The 22,347-nt window shown below is 60.2% G+C and overlaps 1 protein-coding gene and 1 pseudogene across 7 annotated transcripts; one reads left to right on the forward strand and one right to left on the reverse strand.

Annotated features, from left to right (window-relative positions):
• Positions 1–320: 320 nt before the first annotated feature.
• Positions 321–21,269, forward strand: Fam53a (family with sequence similarity 53 member A). Of its 7 annotated transcripts, none has more exons than XM_047566902.1 (5): positions 321–579; positions 5,364–5,418; positions 6,321–7,099; positions 7,731–7,842; positions 8,273–9,887. In XM_047566902.1, the coding sequence occupies exons 1-5, from the start codon at positions 502–504 to the stop codon at positions 8,773–8,775; spliced, it is 1,527 nt and encodes a 508-aa protein (XP_047422858.1). In that variant the 5' UTR covers positions 321–501; the 3' UTR covers positions 8,776–9,887. The 7 variants fall into 7 exon arrangements, with proteins under 7 accessions (XP_047422858.1, XP_047422865.1, XP_047422863.1 ...); XM_047566909.1 differs by lacking the exon at positions 8,273–9,887 and adding an exon at positions 21,233–21,269 and having other exon boundaries at positions 322–579; XM_047566907.1 differs by lacking the exon at positions 8,273–9,887 and adding an exon at positions 14,917–16,504 and having other exon boundaries at positions 322–579.
• Positions 21,162–21,262, reverse strand: LOC124995135 (uncharacterized; annotated as a pseudogene).
• Positions 21,270–22,347: the final 1,078 nt, after the last annotated feature.

A 22,347-nucleotide genomic window follows, 5' to 3' on the forward strand; every position in this document is an offset into this window, starting at 1 on the left:
GGGGCTGGGGAGGCAGACCTGGTGTGGAACCGCGTGAGCCCCCCGGAGGCCTGGCTCCCCTGCTCCTGCCATCCTCCTCTCCTTTCTTGGGGCAGGACGGGGCGGCCTCTGCTGCTGCTTTAGAGAGGGTTTCCGAGGGGCTGGTGCTGTGTGTGCCTGACCCTTCGTCCTTTTTCCAGAAGACCCTGTTCTTGGAGGCTGCAGGGAGCACGTGACTAGTGGTTTTGAGAAAGTGGGGGTGTGTCAGGCAGGGGTGTCAGGAGTGCCTGAGAGACTCGGCCCGGAGCAGAGACCGCGGCAGAATGGCTCTGGAGCGTCCAGTCACGTGGCGGTTTGTCTTCACAGAGACTCAGCTCTGAAGAGCCCAGGGAAATGGGTTGTCCATCTGTGAAGCAGAGACAGCCCCAAGGTTTCCTGCAGACCCAGTGATGGCCTGGGCTTCCTGAGGTCTGATGTCCCAGAACTCCAGTGCTCCGCGGTGGGCAGAGGAGGGCGCTGACCATGGTCACGCTTATCACCGAGAAGCTGCAGAACCAGAGTCTGGACGACCTCACCTGCAAGGCCTGTGAGGCTGGCCCGGTGAGTTGGCTCCAGCACCAGAGGCAGGGTGCTGTCCACACGTGGCGTCACGGGAGGCGGTAGCACTGGAGGGGGAGGCTCCCAGGCTGAGAGCTGAGGGGCCTGGTGGGCTGGGCAGCCCCAGGCCCATCGGTGCTGTCGGGAGTCCCTGGGGCCCATGTCCCGGTGACCAGCGCACGTGGCCCTGTCAGGTGCTCTGATGGAGCCTCAGTCTCACTGTGGATTAGTTTTGTCTGGCTTGAACCTGACTTGGGCAGAGTAATTTTTGCCCTTCTGTGGCAAGTGGACATTGTATGTCACCTCAGGACACCCCTGCCCTGGTTAGACTGAGCGTCCAGTTGGGGGTGGCACGGCGCAGGTGACCCTGCCCGGAGGGTCTCCTCCCGTCACCCCAGCCCTGCTGCAGTGTGACTGGGCCTTGCTTGGCAGGCCCCGTGTGTCGTTCCTCTCCAGTGGACGTGGCTGGTCCCCTTGGCTGGCCGGCTGGTGCTGTGTGGGCTGGGCCTGCGGGCTTCGTGTGCGTGGTGTCCTTGTGGTGGGGTGTGCTCAGGAGGTCGCCCAGCAGTCGCCTGTGCCTTCCAGGAGCACCTGTCCCTGTCCCAGGAGAGCACAGCCACCTCGTGGATGCAAGGTGGCGCCTGGCCGTGGGGCTGGCCGTGGGGCTGGCCGTGGCAAGTGTCCCTCCCTGTGCTCCTCTTTGAGCAGCTTCTGGAGAAGCACCCCTAGAGCCGTGTCCCCTTGGTGGTCGGCTGTTCCTTTCTTGGCTGTCCTTCCTACGCTTCCTCCTGGGCTCCCGGTACCGGCCCTTATCAGACAGGCGCGGAACTTCCTCCCATCCAGGTGCTGGCTTTGCACTTGCCTGATGGCAGCTCTGAAGACACAGAGATTGTTTTGTTTCGTTCGCTTGGTTCTTGGGGTTGAACGTGGGTGCGCTCCCCTGAGCTAGACTTCAACCCTTTTCATTTGGACACGGGGCCTCGCAGAGTTGCTGAGGCTGGCCTTGAACCTGTGATCCTCCTGCCTCAGCTTCCTGAGGTGCCGAGATGACAGGTGTGTGCCACCACACCTGCCAAAAGTCTACATTTTTTTAAAGCCAAATCTTTTGAAATCTGGTGTATATTTTATACTACAGCAAGTCTCAACTTAGACACTGAAATTCCCATTGTAAAAAAAAAAATTAAAATAAAAACCCAGAAACAAATATTTGTTACAGAAATATTTGATGTGTATTTAGATTTCATAAAACTTGCACTTGAAAAAGTAGATTCATGTACCCAGGTTGCCTTAAATATACTTAGAGCTGGGTGCGTGGTGCACGCCTGTCATCCCACAACCTGGGAGGCTGCGGATGGACGATTGCAGGTTCAAGCTCAGCTTCAGCAACTTAGAAAAACCTCTCTCAAAATCAGAGTGGCTAGGAGGTAGCTTAGAGTGCCTTGGGTTTAATCCTCAGTACCCCTCCCTGCTAAAGTAGCTCAATTGGTAGGCGTTTGGGCCCTGTACTGCAGAACAGAACAGAACAGAACAGAACAGAAGTTTCCTAGTAAGTGAAGTGGAAGTGAGTTTCAGAACTGGAATCTGAAATGATTCAAATGCAATTAGAAGTCATGAACATACAGTGCCTCATGCTGTGGCCTTGGTGTTGGTGCGGCTATTTGTCCAGCGAGTCCTGAGCACCTGTGTGTGTGGGATGCCCAGGCCCCTCAGCCCTGGCCTTGGCCATGTTGGAGTGGGAGGCCTCACCGAGTCCCAGGAGGCTCTGGCAGAGAGGGCAACTGTGTCTGTTGTGACAGGGGCCTGCCAGGCTGGCCTGCACCTTCTGGTCCATCCCGTCAGCCCTAGTCCTCCCCGTCCTACCTGGACACAGTGAGGTGGGCTCCTCCCATCGCTCCTCTGGTTGAGTCTCCTGGGGCTGACCTGCACCCCTTGTCCCCAAGGCCTCTGTGTACAAAGCCAGGACTCAGGCACACCCAGTTCTGCTCTGCCTCTGACCTTGGGGATGGAGGCTAGTCCTGCTGTGCATAGTGATCTAGGGAGAGGATGGGCCACTCCAGCCTCCCTGGTGCCCTTCATTTGCCCTGATAGAGGACAAGAAGTGGCTTGAGGGTCGCTCGCGTCTCTTCTCCTGCCATTTCCTTGGCAAACAGTGCTGACGAGCATGAGCTCTGGTCCTGCTGAGGGTGGTTTTCAGGTGGCCCCTGCAGGCCACACCACCCCCTTGGTGTGTCCCCTTCCCTGGTCCTCCATCATCCCAACCTGCTCTCATGTCAGCAGCGATTCATGAATAGCGCTTGGCTTTTGTCTGCACGGCTCTCTGAGAGCCGCCTGTCTGCTGCCGCCTCTCTGCTTTGCTGCTCTGTGCAGTGGGGTAATGTCATGGTGGGAGCGTGTCTGGGCGGGATGCTCCCCTCTGGAGGCTCTTTCAGTCCTGACCCGTCCCCTGTGGGACTTGGCAGGCTGCTCCTTGCTCTCCAGGGAGCTTTGGGTTCCAATTGCTTTGCTTGCCTATGGCTTTAGGCCAGAGGGGGCACTCACTACCCACCTCAAAGCCCACAGGTGGCCAGTGACCACAGGTGTGACAACTGGTAACACTGGAGAGTTGTGGCAGGGCCTTGCTGACTTCCACTGTGGAGCAGTGCTGGGGACGTGGTGGGGGCTGAGCACTGGAAGGAGGGAGGGGTCCTTCTGTTGCTGTGGCAGGAAGGGGCCATCAGGGCCCTCCATCAGGGAAGGAGGAATAGCGGATAGTGCTTGGGAGTGGGTGTCCAGAGAGCTGGAGCAGCAGCAGGTGCTGAACTCCACATGTTAAAGTCCTTCCGCAGGCCTGCCTGTGCCTGGACCTGTTCCGATGCTGGGCTGGGGTGTAGGTGCTAACCCGCGCGCGGCAGGGGCAAGAAGGAGTGGTGCAGTGTGTTTGGAGAAGTGTTGGCACCCATGAGGGTGGCAAGGGCGCTGGCCTCCGGGTGGGACTGGAGGTGGTGGGTGGTGAGCTGAGGGCAGGTCTGGGGAGAGCCTTGCTGGCTGACGACTGGTGGTAGTAGGAGGCCGTGTGAGTGGGCCCTGGGATTTGACTCTCAGGGGCCAGATGCTCAGGGCAGAGAGTGACCAGGACTCAGGTCAGGGTAGCTGCCCTGGGGCTGTGGGGGGGGGGAGGGCTGGGAGGCCAGATGGGAGTGGAGAGTGCTGCTGGCCTGGGCCACCTCTGGGGCTGCCGTGGAGTGACTGTGGGTGGGTGTGGTCGGTGCTGGGATATGACATGGGCTCTCTGAGGTCCATCGTGCAGCTGACCTGGGTGGATGTGGCGGTCACCAGCTCAGCCCACCTCCCATGCAGCTGCACGTGTGAAGGACCTGCTGGAAGCATGTGCTGCCCTGCACGAGTGCTGGTCACCTTGGGGAGCAGGCCTGCCGTCCTCTGAGCCCCTCTGAGCCATCCTAGCTGGCTGAGGGAGCCTGTCCTGCTAGACGATTGCATCACGGGGTGGAGGCCACTTCCTCACACACTGGGGACACAGTCCTGGGGCACGTTCCAGGGGAGTGCTGGGCCAGGGAGAAGGGCCACTGGCCTCGAGGTGCTGCCCCCTGCTGGAGAGGTTGCAGCCTCATGAAGGGGCCAGGGGAGCTTGCCCGGGGCCGGGAGCCCCTGTAGCCAGAGGGAGGTGCCACAGCTGCCCTGGCTTGCTCCAGGCCCGGGAGCCTGCAGCTTGTGCTGCCAGAGCTGCTGCTTCTCTGCATCTGAACCTGCAGGTCACCAGTGCCTGTGCCTGTGCCAGCCCCCCGCAGCTGTGCTGGTGGGAGTGGGGCGTGTGGGCAGGCTGCTGTGGATGGGCGTCTTTTTCTGGGTCTCAGACCCAATCTCTTAAGCCCTTTGTGTGTAATGCCTGTGCTCCCTGATACTTCACGGGGTGCAGGGACAGTCAGGGGAAAGGTCACATGGCATTTGCCATGGCGCCTTCCTGCCAGCCCCCACGCTGCCTCCCTGTGGAGGGAGTGTGAGGCCCCGCTCCCTGGACAGCCCGAGGCCATGTACCCCCTGTAGCCTGGCTCTGGGGCTGGGGCAAGGGTTCCTGAGGTCCTGACTCATGCTTCTTGCTGGAGAGAAAGCTGGTATGGTTGGAAAGACAGGCACAGCTCAAGCTGGCACAGGAAGGGCGGCCAGGGCTTCAGGAGCAGTGACGGGAAGTGTCTTGGCTTGAAGAAAAGTCATCCATTTACGCACTCAGGTTGGCAGGGTGGGTACTGGGGATTGAGCCGAGTGCCCTGTCACTGAGCTACATCCCAACCTTTTGTATCTCTTTTGAGAGGAGGCCTTACTAAGTTGCTGAAGCTCACCTTGAACCTGTGATCCTCCTGCCTCAGCCTCCTAAGCTGCTAGGACTTCAGGCATGTGCCACCTTGCCTGGCTTAAAAAAACCTCCATTAATGCTGGATGTGGTGGCATACACCTGTAATTCCAGCTACTCAGAGGCTGAGGTTAGGAGGATAGAAAGTTTGAGGCCAGCTTCAGCAACTTAGCAAGACCCTGTCTCAAAATAAAAAAATAAAAAGGGTTGGGGCGCAGCTCAGTGGTAGAGCACTTACCTAACATACGTGGGGCCCTGGGTTCCATCCCCAGTACTGTATGTATTTTATTTAGACGGTCTCACGGAGTTGCTTAGCGCCTCACTGAGTCACTGAGGCTGACTTTTGAACTTGCGATCCTCCTGCCTCAGCTAGGAGTGTTTCTTTCTTCTGAATTTTCATATGTAAGTCTCAGCACTGAAACTTCTCTCTTATCACTTTTAGTATTCTGCCGAGAAACTGAGCAAAAGTGGCCATTTGTTCCCTTTGGAGGTCAGTGGTAAGTGTCGTAGAAGCCCTGACAGGGAGCAGGGTGGGACCAGGAGGGGTCTCGGGAGCTGAGACTGTTTCAGAGCAAGGCCCAGGGGAGCCTTCACGTCCTCTGCACGGGCTGGGAAGGTCGCTGTTGGGCCAGTGATCCGAGTGGTCTGTGAGCATGGGCCAGGGTCAGGGCTCAGCGAGGCCTCTGCCTTCTCTGCTGGCAGCAGTGTGGGTGGGAGTCAAGGGGCTGCCTGGCCCTTTCTGGGAGGTACCAGGCCCTCATGGCATCTTGTGGTCCCTAGAGGAAGAGCGGGCGTTGCCCATGGCCTTTACCGCCGTCGGCCATGGTGCACACTGTTTGGTTGTGTGCTTGGGGACGGCCATGCTGTGGAGTGCCTGGGTCTTCCTTGGGCTCGCCCGTGCTGCCCACATGTACCCTTCAACCACGGGAGCCAACGCCCAAGCCTGGGGGTCTGTTTCTGAGAAGTGGCTCTGGGGAGTCCCAGCCTGAGAGGCTGGCAGGGGACAGAGGGAGAACATTTTGCTGGCACAGGTGTCTCAGTGAAACGAGAGTGAGCACAGAGCTGGGCTTCCTTTCAGGGGTGCTCTGTGGGGAATGTGAACTCACCTCCTTAAGTCCAGGTTACCCGCTTAGAGTGGAGTTAGCCCCACAGCTGGCCTTCAGGGACGGAGACTGTCCAGGAGCCTGGGGTCAGCATAGGTGGGGCCAGTGCTGACGGCATGGCTGGTGGCATCTGCTCCACCATGTGCTCTCCTTGTGCCACCTCCTGTCCCTCTGCTGTGGCTGCATCCCTCAGGGTAGAGCTGGGGCAGGCAGGCAGCAGGGCAGGTCTTGGCTTGTGTCGGGGTTGCTTGGACCCTGCCTGCTCACCTTCTCTCCTGCCCTTCGTGTCTCCTCAGTGGACAGGAGCCCCTGGAAGGCTTTCCACACAGGACGGCCAGTTGGGAGCCAGGTGGCCGTGGGGCCTGTTTGCCCCTTCCTGCCAGGCCCCTGTGGCGGGGCTCACACCGGGGGTCTTCAGTGGCGGCCGGAGTCCCCCGGCCCCTGCGCAGGCCTGGGTGTGGGCAGTGCTCTGGACCTCTCTGAGAACACAGGGCCGCCTGCAGCACCACCGACCAAGCGACACTGCCGGTCCCTGTCCGAGCCAGAGGAGCTGGTGCGCTGCCGGTCCCCATGGCGCCCCAGCGGCTCTCGGGTCTGGACACCAGTCTCCAAGAGGCGATGCAACAGCGGTGGGAGTGCCACGCTGCAGCGCTGCGGCCCTGGGAGCTCCGCCCCGCCGCGAAGCCCAGGAGCAGGCCTGCCCAGGAGCCCCGTGTTGCCCACCGACCCCACCTCGCCCCTGGCACCCCGGCCAGCCTCGGCCAGCAGCGGCTTCGTGGACAGCAGCGAAGGCAGCTCCGGTTCAGGCCTGCCATGGTGTGCGGCAGGGCCCTGCCCCCTCTCCTCAAGGCGCCGCCTGTCCCTCTCGCAGGAGCACCTTGTGGACGTGGGCACCCGCCTCCCTTCGGCCAGCAGCACCCCCACGTCCACGCCTGAGCTGGGCCGGCGCCACGGCCTGCTGCGGTGCCGCTCACAGCCGTGCGTGCTCAGCGGGAGGAGGAGCCGGCGCAAGCGGAGGCGTGAGGAAGATGCCAGGTGGACGCGCCCGTCTTTGGACTTACTGAAAATGACACGGGTGAGCCTCGCCGTCAGTTCTGTGCTCAGCGAGCCGAGCCCCGGTGGGCAGGGCGCAGGGTGCTTGTGCAGGCTCGCCGCGCTGCCTCCTTCTGAGTCATGCTGCGCGGGGCGAGCCTGGGCCGGAGCACCGCCCGTGGATTGGAGTCCAGCTGTGAGTGATGGTGGCCCTGTCCCCAGCTCCAGAGCACCTGTGGTCACTCCGGGGCAGAGCCTACACACTGGCCCTGGGGGCAGAGGGAGCTGGGAGGAGCACAGGAGGATCTCCAGCCCAGTGGGCTCTCTGCTGGGACCCTGCTGCATCTTCCAGGGCAGCAGTTGCCCGGGAGGTGAGAAGCCACCACTCGGGAGCTGCTCTAAGCCCTGGGCCCCTCAGCCCGCGTGAGGCAGTGGGCGTTGGAGCCACTGGTTTGTCTGCAGGTGACTCAGTGCAGCAGCAGCTGGTGGGTCTGCAGGTGACTCAGTGCAGCAGCAGCAGCTGGTTTGTCTGCAGGTGACTCAGTGCAGCAGCAGCTGGTGGGTCTGCAGGTGACTCAGTGCAGCAGCAGCTGGTGGGTAGTGCCCACGCGTGCCCGGGATATCCATGGTGCCTCTTGGGAAAGCCTGTTTTGAGGGAGACTTTTTTGTGTCAGGATCTGGAAGAAAACCTGGAGCAGCCCGGAGCTCCTCACAGTGGGTGCCAGCGCACCTGCCCTGGCAATGCCCACAGCCAATGTCTGTGGCGTAGGCGTGAAGAGGAGGAGGGTGAGAGTGGGCTCTTGGTGTGAGCGGGAGGCACGGCCATCTCGGTGCCTCGGGTGGGCCTGGGTGGAGCCCTGCAGACTGCTTATGCCTCGGTCGGCTGCGTTGGGGAACCTGGGGCACACGGGCAGTGGTGGCCTCCTGCTGCTTCCTCCCGCGGCCCTGCCCCATCCTAGGGCTCAGGCCTGCTGCTCCCTTGCACCGCGGGGTGTTGTGTGGGTGTCGTCTGGGCTGCACCTGGTGAGCCGTGCCCAGGCCGTCCCGTAAGCAGTTGCCGTAGTGCAGTGTGCGGAGTCCTGAGCGCAGACAGGACCGTGGCCTCAGGCTCTCCACCAGGTGGCTGCTGGGCCTGTGTGAGTTGTGTGGGGTCCTGCCGTGTGCCTGCTCTGGACTCTGCCATGTGACCATCAGCTTTGCCTCTCCTGACTGGCAGGTTCTCTGGAAGATTCTTCCTGCTTGCTATGGGGGGCTGAAAGCCCAGACTCACAGGTCGTGACTCCTTCTGCAGAGAGCTGGGGTGATGGAGCCTGCTGGGCAGCTGGCACGAGCTCTGGACACACCGAGCTGTTGTCCAAGCCAGGGAGGCCCGTGTGCATGGCCTGTGGGTACCAGGAGGGCAGGAGTGGAGTGGGGCTGCAGTGGGGAGCTGTTGGCTGGTGCCTTCCAGCGCTGGAAGTCGCTCGTGCCGGGCATGTCGATGGCCTGGGGACAGTCATGCTCTGGAGATACTTCAGACATTCTGGACCCCTTGGGACAGAGAAGGTGGGCGTGGCCGGGGTGGTGCTGGGTCAGGGTGCTGGCAGAGGTGGGCTCACTGTGGCATGGGAATCCCCCACAAGGCATGGCCAAAGGCAAGGGCTCACTGGCCAGGTGCCCAGGTATGAGGGTATGGGGAGGCAAGGTCTGGGAGGGGCAGAGCTGCGGTTGAGCACGTGAACCCTGTGGGGGCTCGGCAGCTCTCAGTGTCCTCTACGTGTGGCTGTGTTTCTCTCTGGGGGATCTAGGGGGCTGTGTGGGACTGGTGCTGTGACCCCCTGGGGGTAAGTGGGAGCATTGGGGCCATGGGTACCTTAGCGTCCATGTGGTCCCACCTGGAGGCCTATGGTCTCCACCTCACTCCTGCCCGTCACTGAGCGCCAGGCAGAGGGTCCCCTTGTGACCTCTGACCCACCCCTTTTCCCCCACAGCAGCTTCTGCCTCTGCTCGGGAGCCTCTCTCCCTGAGGCCCTATCCTCCTTGGCTTGGTGGCCGGGCGTGGGCAGCCTCCATTCAACCCCCAGCTGTGAAGTTCTGACCCGAAACACATGCTCGCTGATCAGTCCTCTGCTCACAAGTGAGCCTGGTCCTGGCACCTGCCTTTCTGTGGGAGCCCCGCAGGAGACCCCACGGAGCTGGTTTCAAGCTTCAGCCTCGCTAGGGTCCCCAGGGCTCCCTGATGCTGAGTGACCTGCTCTGTCCCTTCACGTGGCTCCTGGTCTTGTCTCAGGGGCCTCTTCAGGTGTCTCCGCCTTTCCCAGCGGGTACTGGAACTGTGGTGAGCCTGCCCTGTGTGGCGGGTGCCCCAGGGCTGCCCTGCTTGCGGGGAGGGTGGGGCAGTGAGGGGCTTTGTGGGCTGTGCTTGGCACATCTCTCGGGGCTTTTGTGTTGTGGAAGTCTGATGTTTTAGGGTGACCCTAGCGTCTGTGGCAGTTGATTATAATAAAATACAGGCGTGGAAACTCTACATCTGTGCTCGTCCAGTATGTGTCCCCAAGCCGTGTGTATGACAGAGTTCAAATGCACTTTCTCAGCCAGTGCAGACACAGTGGGCAGTGTGGACGGTGGTGGGGGGCGCAGGAGGTCATTTCTCTACAGTGCATGATGGTTGGCTTCTACTCTCCGACCTATCTATCGTCTTTCACAATTACAATAAAAAATAGGCACCTCAGATTATTAAAAATACACAAAAAATGGACATTTGTGTCCCCACCTCAAGATGAGTGTATTGCTGTGTTTTCTTCAATTACTTTCTTAATGAAATGCGGCAGCAGGGCCTCAGGGTCTGTTCCTCTCCAGGGACGGGCCGCACAGTTCAGATCTGCTTCCTGTGCTGTGGACGTGCCCCATGTGACCTGGCTGTTGTTCTTAGTGTGAAGAGCAGCTTTTCTCTTTGCACCAATAGGATGTAAGCCCAGATCACCAGGGACTGAGTCCCAAGGAGGAAGATGATGTCTTTTTGCTGCTTCTGCAAAACTGGACCCTGTGGACATAGCCCAGGACTGCTCTTCCCATCCTCCTCTTGCTCACCTGTGTGCTTTTTAAATTTTTTTGTGGTGTTGGTTGTTGATCCTGAGGCCTCACACATATTAGGCAAGTGCTTTACCATTGAACATCGTCCCAAGCCCCTTTTTTGTTTTCAGTTTTTTAAAATGTTAAAAAAAAAAATTGCCCTTTTTTTAGTTGTCAGTGGATTTTTTAATTTTACTTATTTACCTGTGGTGCTGACTATTGAACCCAGGGCCTTGCACATGCCAGGCTAGTGCTGTAACACTGAGCCACAACCCCAGCCCCACAAATTTTGCCCATTTTTTTAATTGGTGCCTTATAGTTGTACGTGATGGTGAGATTTATTGTTATATATTCACGTATGCACACAATATAAAATATTAACAGTGGCGCACGCCTGTAATCCCAGCAACTGAGGCAGGAAGATTGAAAGCTCAAAACCAGCCTCAGCAACTTGGCAAGGCCCTGTTTCAAGGAAAACCATAAAAAGGGCTGGGATGTGGTTCAGTGGTCAGGTGCCCCTGGGCTCAATTCTTGGTACCAAAAAAAATCTCCAAAGCAGAAGCCACACACAGGTGTTCACGTGTAATCGACCCGTGTCCCAGCGCTCCTCCGCACCCGCCCCGTCCTGTCTGCAGACGGGCTCGCAAGGCGCACAGCTGTTCTCAAACTTGCCGCCCCTGCCTGAGCCTCCCGAGCTGCTGCTGCTCGCCTGTTTCCAGCCGTCCTTGCCCAAACCTGGCCTCACCATTCCCCTGACCCTTGTCCTCTGTGCCCCCAGGCTCCTCCCTCAGCCCTGCTAGGACCCCTTCAGAAGTGTGTGCCAGACTGCCGTGTTTCAAGATGAGGGCGTTTTAACATGCTCTGCGGACCTGGCAGTATTGGTCAGAGTCTGTGGCTCGTGCAGATCCATGCTGTGCAGCTGCTTTGCCCTGTGGAGCGGCTGCCCACGCTGGGGGTGGGGGGATCAGCCTGTCCAGCCCTACCCGAGTGCCCGCCCCACACCCCGCCTCCCTGAGGCTGCTGGGTGGTTCCGAGTGGGCTGTGCCCCTGGGGCAGGCTTGCCCTCCACGTTGCCCACAGCTGCACCTGGCTTCCTGTGGTCTCTGGGGCCCTAGTACCAAGCCGGGCCAGCTGTCCATGGCCCTCTGGACCTGTGTCCCTGCCTTCTGTGAAGTGCCGGCAGTTTCCCTGGGGCTCTACTCTGGTTGCACGGGTGATGCAGATGTTCCCTCCTGGTCTGGGCCTGGGACTCCCTGAGCAGTGCCCCGAGTACCCTTCCTATGTTTCCTGATTGAGTTGGAAGCCCCCAAGCTTACCCAGCCTCGCCCATGAGGTCAATCTGGCCTGGGGTGCCTGCCGCTGCTTTGTTTCCTTAATGGTCACACATCTTTTAGGGGTCTCTCTATCTTTTTCTGTATCAGTTGTATCTTTGTGATGAAGGGTCTGTTTTACTTAGGGTCTCATTTTTGGATGTGATAGTGTGGTTGGATCCCTCCTGATCCCTCCTGACCCCTCTGGATCGATAGTGAGGTGTGCACTGTTGTCGGCATTGTGGACACACACCTGTGCTGGAGGGACCTGTGTGCAACACTCCTTTGGCCAGACTGGTTATCTTGGGTGCAGAGTCCAGCGAGCCTGCACCTCCTCTGGCCAGACTCCCTGCTGCCTGCTGACCACTCTCTGCTGGAGCAGTCTGCACAAGGGGCAGGTGTGCTGGCGCCGTGCGTAAGGCCTCCCTGTAGGCTCTGGTGCTGCGTTTCAGATACTGGGGTGAGTCTGGAGTGGCCTGCACCCTGAGATGTCACTTGTGGGCGGAAGCAGCTCTGGTGGAGACCCGTGGCTCCTGCACACCCAGCCCTGCTGTGCCTTGGGAGTCTCTCCAGGAGTTCGTCTCTGGACGCTGGCAGCTGCCCGCTGGTGTGGCACTTGCAGCTCTAACTGGGTCTTCCCTGGGTGGGCTGCTCTCCTTAGGTTTTGGGGCCTGTGTTTACAAAACGTGACAGAACAGTCTTCCGAGGAAGAGTCGGGAGGGCTGTCTGCTCAGTTCTGGAGTCTGGGACTGGGTGTGCCGGAGGCTGTAGTGAGGGCCACAGCAGGGTGGTTTTGATGGGGAACCAGGAGCCTCTAGTTTAGAGGTGGAAGCAGGGTGGCCATTGCCATACCCATGGGCAGAGTGCTCAGCCAGGGCCAGGACATGGAGAGTTGGATGCTCCTGCACCCACCATGGCCCTGGCCACTGCAGCAGGAAGCGGGGCCCGGCTGAGGGAAGCAGAGCCTCCACCCTGGACCTGCACTGGGTGGGGTGAAGGTGGGCTCAGCAGCAGGCGGACACAGGCTGCCTGCCCCTATCTGGGAAAATAATCTTGTTCGTATTAGCAAGGCGCTGGTCCAGGGTTGATGCCGTCACTGGACCTGTGCAGATGGTTCGGTGGTGGGCATGCAGGGCTGGCTTTCCACAGGGTGCATCCTCGGCGGTGCAGAGCATGTCCAGCGGGTGCTCGCTGCCTCCTGCAGGGTTGAGTGCTTCTGTCTGTTGTGCAGAAGGAACCTGCTCCCTGGTGGCCTTACATTTGGGCCTGGGGCCTGGGAAGAAGCTTCAGTACAGCAGTTAGCAGCTGGCCAGTAATTACCGTGGGTCTGGAGAGCCTAAGGCCAGCTGGACTGGACATGTGTGAGGAAGTGGGTGTAGCCTCTCGTGTGCTCATGGGAATCAAGGTTTGTGAGCAGTCCTCGCTGTCCTGGGTCCTCAGTGGGCAGATGGCCGGCTGAGAAGCTCCGGTGCCCTTGCTCACTGAAACCCAGAGCCTTCAAAGCTCTCCACAGTTCCAGTACCCAGAGACAGGCCGCCTTCCTCTGTGTGGCTGTGACGAAATTCCACTGCTGGGGGCTGGAGATGTAGCTCAGCAGCGGAGCGCGGGCTCAGCATGTGCTGGGCTCTGGGTTCCCTCCCTAGCACACCAAGATCAGTCGCAGCAACAGCCCCTCCAGGGTCTGGATGTGCACAGATGTGGAAGCTCCCTGGTTCTGGAGGCTGCAGTCGAGGGGCCTCCACAGACTCAGCGTCTGGTGCCTCCTGTGGAGGGACCACCTGTTCCTCACATGCTGAAGGGACAGAGGACGGTGGGCCTCTGCTGGTTCCCCAAGCCCTCTAACGAGCCTCCCACAGGCTGCCCAGCAGCACCACACCGGGTGGAGCCTCAGCACTGAGCGTGGAGGAGCTGGGCCTCAGGTGCCGCCTGCGCCCACTTGCAACCTCCTCTCCAGGATGGCCAGCAGGGTCGAGTGCTCAGGTGAGGGGCTGCCTCCACCTGGGCCCCTCTCAAGGCGGCTTCCGCGCACACGTGCTTTCTGATCCCCTCTTTGTCTGCACCTCGCGTCCCCAGTGCTGCACGAGCAGCCTGCCCTGTCAATCTGCTCCGCCTGCAGGGCGCATCTCCCATCGGTCACTTTGTGGCTTTGATCGTGACGTTGGATGAACAGACGTGAAGGTGGTGAAGGTAGAAACTGCGTATCCCAGCTCTGTCACAGGGACACTGTCACCCTGTCACGTGCAGGAAGCTGCCCGGGGCCACTCAGTCTGCACAGGGTCACATGGGATCACTACAGAGCCAGCGTCCTAGGCTGGGTGCACAGGCTACGACTGCAGAGCCCTCTGGGTGCGGCATCTCCTGGGCGTGTGGTGGGCAGAGGTGGAGAGTGGGCGTGGCAGGGCCGTCGTGACCTCGGCTGGAGTCGGGTCCCCAGATGGTGCCTGGCACCTGCAGACACCATCAGCAGGAGAGGAGTGTCCTGGCCTCGGCCTCCTCCTGGGCAGCATGTGTGGCCCGTCCAGCTACCGCCCTGGGATTCTGGGGACCTCCATGCCTGTCGTGCTCCAGCCCGCTCCCTCCGACCAGCCTATTTGCCAAGGGGTGGGAGCTCCCCTGACCCGGCCCTCGAGCTCCCTCCTGCAGCCTGTGCCCAGGTCACTGGCAGCCTGCTTGCTTGCTTTCTGTTCAGGGGTGGGTGCCTTGTCTCTGTGACATCCCGTCTTGCTGGGTGGCCTGCCCTCTGTGTGCTGGTGGCCGTCCCTCCCTCCTGCTCCCCTTTTGGGTTTGTTGTCCTCTGTCTTCAGGCGTGGAGATGCGTGGGGTGCGCCCTCAGCCTTGAGCTTCCTGTGGGCGTTGGGTAGGCTGGAGTTTCCTCAGGCTCACATCGCAGAGAGGCCTGGGCAGTCCCTGCCTGGACAGCGCCTGTGTGTAGGGTGCAGGTGTCCACCCAGCTACATCCTCCATTGTCCTTGCCCCCCAGAGACTCCTGAGAGTGTGGCTCTGCTGGGGCAAGGCTGGGGTGGCAGGTGCCAGTGGAGGCGGGCAGGGACCAGGGGCCTGTGTGCCTCACACCTGCTTCCTCCTCACACATGTGACCTGCTCACTCACATCTAGCTCTGACTGTGTCTGCTTGGTTCCAGGCGTGGTTGTGTCCAGGTGCCACGGGGCTCTGACTTGGAGCAGCCTACCTTTCCCTTGGCCCTGAGGAAGGCCCTTGTGCCTTTGCCCAATGTCTTTGCTGTTTATCATCCACATCCTGGTTTGACATGTCTGGGCTGGGCCCTGGCTAGAGCCCTGGCCCGTGGAGTGGCCACTGGGCCTGAGCAGCTTTGCATAGTGGGCAGGGCTGGTACTTTCCCAGGAATGTGAACATGGGTGTCTTAGTTTGGCCAAAGCTGGGGGCCTTACCAGGTAGGTCCACACAGATGTGGTGAGGCTGGCCCTGGACGTGTGCGGAAGTGTCAGGATGGCTTTAGGAGGCTGCCCTTTCTGCCCCCAGAACCTCACCAGCCCAGCTCACCCAGTGAAGGTGCCGGAGGCCTGCCAGCCTACCTCGGAAGCCATGTGTGTCCCCACAGCTGTGTCAGCCAGAGCCACAGGCGCTCTGGAGACTTGGCCTTGCTCAGGACATGAGTCTGGCCTTTGCTTTCCCACGGTCTGTCGGGCTCTTCTGCTTGGAACTGGAGGTCAGGCGTGCAGGATTCCAGTGCAGCGGCTCTCCCCACTGCGTTGCAGCCCCACGTGAGGTTTGTGCCTCGTCGAGCAGCCGTCCTTTCCCCTCTGCCTGGAGGTCATCAGAGGCACTAGTTTCCTGCCTGCGCTGCACAGCTGGGGTCGCGGAGGGTGATCAGATCCTGCAGTGGTTCACGCGTCTGTCAGATTGGTGCACAAGTCCTTTGGGTTGGCTCTGGACCGAGGGCTGAAATGCAGTGTCCCTGTGAGCTCACGTGGCATGTGGTGTGGCCAGCAGGAGATAAGCCAGCGCTGTGGCCAGTGTGAGGTCGGGTGTGATGGCGGCCCGCAGTCCAGTCCACCTTAGAAGGAAAGCCGTGCACGCTCGGCGCCCACGTGGCTGCCTCTTGGAGGAGCTGGTTCTCTGTAGTGACTTCCCACATGTTCGCTTCTTGAGTTGGGCGGCGAAGCAGGGCAGCGGTGCTGCCCCTGGGGCGCCTGCAGGCACGAGTCTGGCCCTGAGCAGTGGAGGCTCAGGTGGAGCCGTGGGTCCAGGGTACCACGCCCGGATGGGCTGCAGGATGAGGAAATGGTGTCAGTGGACTGAGTCCTGGTCATGCTGAGAAGCGGTTTCTGTAGTGTAGCCTTGAGGAGGACTGTCCATGGCTGTCGCTGGGAGGCCAGTACACAGGCTAGCTGGATACAGGGACAGTCAAGGAGAGGTGTCCTGCATGGCCAGGGACTGTGGGTGCAGAATGGAGGCTGAAATGAGCAGGGCCTGTGAGGATGAGGGCAGCTGCATGGTGCTCCAGGCGTTGCGGCCTCTCAGCACCGGCTCCTGAGGCCTGCCACCTGCGTGCTTGGGGACCAAGTTTGCTGGAGTAGCCTGGGACCTGGGCAGGGCTGGAGGCACCCTCTCAGGATAGGTTGTGTGCGTGTGTGCGTGTCTTAGGTGTTTAAGACGGGAATGCTTTGCACAGACGTGTATTTGAAGAACAGTGACCTTAGGAGAGGAGGGTGGAAGGCGGGAAGCAGGTTGAAGTGGCTGGGACTTGGGCGACAAGCCATGGTGAGGCCCAGGTGGCTGAGAGGTGACGGTGCCCTGCCTGTGGCTTGAAGGTAGCGGTAAGCGCAGAGTGCGCCCTGGGTGACGTTGTTGGAAACAGGTATGTGGGACCCTCCCTGGTGGCCCGTCTGCTGAGGGCAAGACTGGGGCTCCCGGATGCTGCTCTCCCCGAGTTCCTGGGTGGCTGATACCCATGAACCTGGTGCCTCTACTGTGGGCGCAGCTGTGCTGGCGTCTCCCTGAGCAGCCAGGCAGGTGCCAGGAGTCCTGCGGGGCTGTGGCTGGGGGCCTGTGGCTCCAGCGCAGGGCTGGGGTGCTGGCGCAGCACGGGGCACAGTGCCTGGCCGGTCGGGCAGCCTCTTGGAAGTGCTCTCAGCCTGTACATTTTCTGTTGCAGACTTTAAAAAACTCAAAGAGCCTTTGCTCCCTGGACTGCGAGGACGACGACGAGGACGACGCCCAGGCGAAGACCGTCGTGTCCTCCCCGTGTGGCTCTCAGGGCCTCGTGGGCAGCGGCACTCCAGGCTCCAGCCCCAGGGCTCCCGGGCCCTGCCCCGCCAGCTCCTGGGGCTGCAGGGAGCCCGTGGCTGGTGCGGGCGAGGGAGGGAGCAGCGGGGACCCCAGTGACTGGGACAGTGCTGGGGAGGAGGGCATCTTTCCCCTGGACCATGGCGACCTGGACCTGGAGCAGATCGAGAATAACTGACTCTGGGGGGCCGGGGGCGCTGTGTGCCAGGTGGCAAAAAGAGGTTTGTGCTATTTTGAACATGAGATGTAATTTTGATTCAATTTTTCCTAAAGAAGTATTTTGCATTTTTATGGCTTTTACAATTCGGGAGAGCGTCTATTTTGAAATGAGTTTTCAGAAGGGCATTCTATTAAACGCGAGTCTGCCTGTGGATCCCAGTGCCGGTGACCTTCCTTTCGTAAGGAGCCCAGTGTGGGAAGTGTGGTGTGTGGTTTGCTTGCTGGAGACCCTGGGGCCGGTGGTCTGCGTCCTCCTGAGGGGGAGGGCGCTGGGCGTGGGCCTGTGTGCACTGTGCCCCGTGCCTGGCCTTCCGGTGATGGCCATGCTGCCGCCAAGGCGTCCTGTGGCCCAAGGCCTCTGCTCCCAGGTCACGAGGCGGCCGTGGGAAGACGGTCCTGGCACATCCCAGCCCCGTCTGTGAATTCAATAAAAGGCGTTTGCTCAGCAAGTGCCGCCTGACTCCTTCCTTCCTTGGTGTTGTGGGCCTGGCGGCCGCAGACTGGACACTGCCTCAACTGGGCACTGTTCAGAGTCCTGGGTTTCCTGTCTTCCTTTCCTGTAACTTGTGAAGCCAGCCTTGGTCTAGGGCATGCCTCAAAGAGGAGTCTGCGGCATTAGGGGGAAAACCCCTAGAGACGTAGTCTTGATGCCCCACCTGCATGGAAATTGGGTGGAGGCGGTTGACACTGGTCTGAGCTGCCTCCTATGGTTCAGAGCACAGAGCTGGGCAGGCGCAGGGGCAAGGAGGCTGTCTGGGGGTGCCTGGCCCCTGCAGGGGCTGACAGCAGGCTGTGGTCACCTGCTGCCCCTGTTGGGCCACAGTGCTCACGCTGCCCAGAACCTGGTCTCCTGTCCATTAGTGTCGATGAGCTTTTCCTGCTGCCCTGCTGCCCAGGCCTGGTGCCAACCCTAACCCTAACCCTAACCCTCATGGACATAGGCATGCAGACTGGACTGTTTGGGAAACGTCCTGTGGGAGCAGGGAGCCTGCTGTGGCCCGAGGGCACCTGAGCTTGGCTCTACCGTGCCATTTGGCTCTTGTCCCCTCACTGGGGTTGGTGTGTGGACCCCACAGGCCTGCACAGAGCCTCCTCTCACTTGCGCATTGAGCTGGGCAGCTGGTGGTGTGTCTGGTGGAGCTGTCACTGAGGGCTGCTGAATGTGGGTGCTGCCGGGCCCCAGGTCAGGCAGGGGTCTGGGACCTTTCCCTGACAACCACTGCCCTGCCATGCGAGGACCTGGAGGACCAGGACGTGCCCAAGCCCCTGGCCCCTGGGCCATCACCCTCTGGCCATCACTCTGGGGCTGCCCAGTGCCCCCTGGGAGATCCCTCAATCCCCACCCAGGAAGAACCCCTCCCTGAGGGTTCCCAGCTGCCCAACCAACAGGCCCTCCTGGACAGAGGGACAGGGTGGGCTTGTTCTGGGTCCCCACGCAGCATGGCCCGAGGGGCCACACCCCCAGCCCACCTGGCCTGGTGGGGTTGGGTCCCTACCTGTGGAGCTCCTGCGCCCCTGTACCCATTAGGTCCCCAGAGGCCCCTGGGTCGTGCCACAGCCCCCTTCCTCTGCACCCACAGGATCCTGACCCCGCTGCCTGTGTCTCCCAGTCTGCTTACTCTCCTGGCTCTGGGCCTCCACTCTGCCCCAGCTGCCCCAGTGGGCAGCCAGGCACACTGGGTGTAGGCCCCTCCTCTGTCCGCCAGGACCCTGACCCTGTGATTTGCCACCCGCCTCCAACTGCCTGCTCGTCTCAGGCTCCTATCCTCCCAGCCTCCCAGCCTCCCGGAGCACACTCCAGTGCTCCAAGCATGGGCATGGTGCCCCACAGCCACCACTCATCTCCAGGACCCTCTTCCAAGCAGAAGCTCTGTCCACCAAACTGCCTCTCAGCTCCATCCTGCTCCTGAGTCGCGGCTGGGTCCCTCAGTGTGTCAAGGCGTGTGGTGTCTGCAGTCGCGAGGGTGCGGCTCACCCAGCCCGCTGCACGTCAGGACTGCCCCTTCAAGGAGGGCACCGTGTCAGCATGTGGGGCCACTTCACTTAGTCACACTCCAGTCCTGTGGACGGGTGATCCTGTGGCACCGGGTGGCTTCCCACCAATCACAGGGTAGAGATGCACTTGGCCACTGCCCCCCAGCCCAGCCAATGGCCCCGTCCCTGGGAGCTCGGACCACACAGGAGAGGGAGCCACCATCCCCAGGTGGGCACTTGCTCCCCTGCCCTGCCCCTCCCCCTCTCTTTTATGAGCGTAGTTTTATTACATCTTAAAAGTACACTGAGGATATGGACAGGTGCCCAGTGGGGGCGTCCGTCGTGCAGGGCAGTTTGCTAAACAGTCAGAGGTCAAGAAGAATCCCTGCCCTGCTGTCACTCAGCCCAGGTGTCACCTCCAGGACCCCTCCTACCCCCAGACGTTCCCTGGGTGTGCGGTCCTCTTGGCAGCCAGGTGCCGGCTGGCTGGGACAGGCCAAAGGGATGCCCGTGGGTCAGCCTGGGGACATGCTGCTGGTGACTTCCTCTGAGAGCTCTGCCCGGCCTGGCCACCTCCCTGCTTCTCCTGGGGGGTCAGCCGGCCCCCACTTCAGGGGCCGCCTCCCATTTCTTGCTTCCTCTGACACTGCAGCTCCCTGGACCTCCAGCGCTGCCTGGTGCCCACGCTGCCCTGGGGGGACAGGCCCCAGGCGATGGCCCTGAGCCCTGCAGCATGGTCCAGAGTGTTCTGTGCAGGCTTCCCGAAGAGCTGAGCCCAGAGTTGACTCGTGGGGCTCTGTAGGCAGCCCGGCTGGCCGGGGACATGCTGAAGCTGTGGGCACTGCCTGGCTGTGTGTGTGTACCGAGGGCGGCGGGGCAGTGATGCCTGGCACGGGTCCCAGGGCATCTCTCCAAGCGCATGCCCTTCCCTGCAGAGTTACCTGGTCAGCTGAGCAGCTAGCTCCTCAGCACAGTGGCCACTGTCCTCATCGCTCTCTGTCCAAGGTGTCTTTCCACCAGCTGTCCAGTGTGGCTGTTTGGGGTATGTCCGTGGCCGCATGGAGACGCCTGTCCCTGGAGTTTGTGGGGCATGGTTGGGTGTGGATGCTTTCTCTTACCACCCAGGGTGAAGCTGGGTTTGGTTGCAGCCTTCCCTCTGCATGGGGATGGTGGAGGCCCTCAAGCTCTGGGCCAGTGGCCGGGCCTGGCCAGCCCGACCCCAGTCCCTGGGGTCTGCTCAGTAGTCAGACCCTGCGGAGTCCCTCAGGCCGGGGCAGGCCCTGTTGAGGCATACGTGATTGGAGATGAAGGTCCTGGGCCCATGCTGTCCCCTGTGGCCTCCTGACCCCTGGCCTGGTCCTGCAGGTGCAGACACCCTCTCTAGACAGGCCAGAAGCCCGAGTCTCTGGCATTCACGTGCTCGTTGGTCCCCAGGCTGTCTACTGGTGACTCTGGGCACGGGGTGCAACTCTTAAGATGAGAAGAGGGAGGGTGGGATATGGAGAGACACGTTCCACTCAGGGACAGCAAAGGCCCTGGGGCAAGAGCTAGCTGAGGTGCTGGTGGAGGTCCTGGGGCTTGAATAGTTGAAAATGGGGTGGGCGAAACAAAGATGAGGGCAGTGAGTTCAAAGATGTGCGTAGTGAGTGGGCAGCCTGCAGTCGTTCCCGGAAGGTACATGCTGCAGCCAGACTGAGGGACTTGCAAGGAGAAATTCTTCACAGGCCCACCATTGAAGCGAGATTTTTTTTTTTTTTTAACATTTTAAATAGAGAAAATTTTAATGTGCAAATGAATTAACAGTTCCAATTCATGCTGTTCAAAATATAAATTTATAGTTAAATATTTTCAGCTAATTTTTCCAGGGATATTCATCATCTGTTCTTATTCTCCCACCCGACTTTACAGACAGATTTTCTCGAGGACAGAAATAGAAAGTTCTGTGTGAAACCTGTTTGTAAAGGGCTGAGTCCCACCAGTGCCATGTGAGTAGATGGTGACCTTCTGGTCACTTGTGGCTGATAAGGTCAGCGGATCCCAGTCAGTGCTTGTGGGCGGCAGATGTGCTCCTGGGGAGACACGCAGTTAGGAATGGCCATTTCTCTAAGCCTCTAGACTGAAGCCTGGTCCCCTGCTGGAGCTTGGGCACAGGTGTCAGGAAAGGTTGTGTGATTTACTGTAAGGCCATCACACCTGTGGCCAGGTTCTCTTTGGCTCCATCCTGTCACAAAAGAGTTTTTTCTAGTGTAATCTCTGGGGCCATTGGTCCAGCAATTCTCTTTTTTAAAAAAATGGAACGCTTCATGAATCTGCATGTCATCATTGCACAGGGGCAAGATAATCTGTATTGTTCCAGTTTTAGGGTGTGTGCTGCCAAACTGAGCACCGAGCGGGATTCTGATTGTCCTATCTCAGTAGTCAGTGGTCATGTGGACTCAGAGCAGCAAGGACACAGACCTGGCTGCCCTGTGTGAGCTCCAGCTGGTGGACATCCCTGACAGAGCTCCTTGTTGGACGTGACGCTGCTGCAGGTTCATGGAGGTGGTCAGGTGAGGCGGGCCCTGCCATGGGAACACCAGTAATGAAAGGTAGCTGCGGAAGCCTCATGGCCGAGATGATTCAGAAGAAACACGCGCTGCTGTGGGTCAAAGGGGATCCAGATGGAAGCTGGAGGAGCCGGGAAGGGGAATGCCACCTGCCGGGACCGGCCTCTGGAGCCGTGTGAAGGGACTGGACAGTTGCAGGTGCCTGCGCCAGGAGAAGAGGTGGGCCTTCGTGTGTCAGGGTTGGCACGCGGTCCCCAGCTTTTTCTCAAGGACCAGATAGCAAGCCTTTAGCTCTGGGGGCTCAGGAGGTCACCTCCCCTGACTGGCCCACAGCCCTGCAGAAGCTAGAGATCAGTTCTCAGGTCCGGAAGCTGAGCCACCCAGCAAGGGGAGGAGAGGAGAGCCAGGCCTGTGTCCCCCGTGTCTGGACAGCCTTGAGCGAGCTCTGGGAGACGGAGCCGGCTCCGGGTGGCCAGAGCCTTGGCTGGCCAGGGGCAGAGAAGCCCAGCAGGGACCCCGCCCCACCTGACCCAGGCACCCCTCCGCCACACCCAGAGCCCCGCCCAGTCCTTGCGTGGCCGGGTGGCTCAGCAGCGGGTCCTGGGATGGAGCCCTGACCGTGTGCCTCTTCTGTCCTCTAGCTACAGAAGCAGTTTTTCCAAGTGCCTGTGAGTTGATGATGGTGACTTATGTAGTCCTAGGAGATGACCAGTCTCGTCCAGAGTGTGGACTGCACGACCTGTCGCTCTGTCTGCTCTGCTGCTCCGGCTCCCCTCAGGCCCTCACCCACGTGTGCTCTCTCTGCTGATGAGACTGGTCGGAGGTTTGTTTATGTTATTTATTTATTTAGAGGAGCGGTTCTTGGATTTACTGACGGGCGCTCCCATTTTTCTTGTTTCCAATTCATTAATTCTGCCTTTATCTC

This window comes from Sciurus carolinensis, chromosome 10 (assembly GCF_902686445.1).
Source record: "Sciurus carolinensis chromosome 10, mSciCar1.2, whole genome shotgun sequence".
NCBI classification, from domain to species: Eukaryota; Metazoa; Chordata; class Mammalia; order Rodentia; family Sciuridae; genus Sciurus; species Sciurus carolinensis.

Bases quoted from the DNA above. Each gene is read 5' to 3' on its own strand.
- Fam53a (XM_047566902.1), top strand. From the start codon at position 502: ATGGTCACGCTTATCACCGAGAAGCTGCAGAACCAGAGTCTGGACGAC. The intron at 580-5,363 runs GTGAGTTGGCTC...TATCACTTTTAG, and splicing joins AGGCCTGTGAGGCTGGCCCG to TATTCTGCCGAGAAACTGAG. The intron at 5,419-6,320 runs GTAAGTGTCGTA...GTGTCTCCTCAG, and splicing joins GTTCCCTTTGGAGGTCAGTG to TGGACAGGAGCCCCTGGAAG.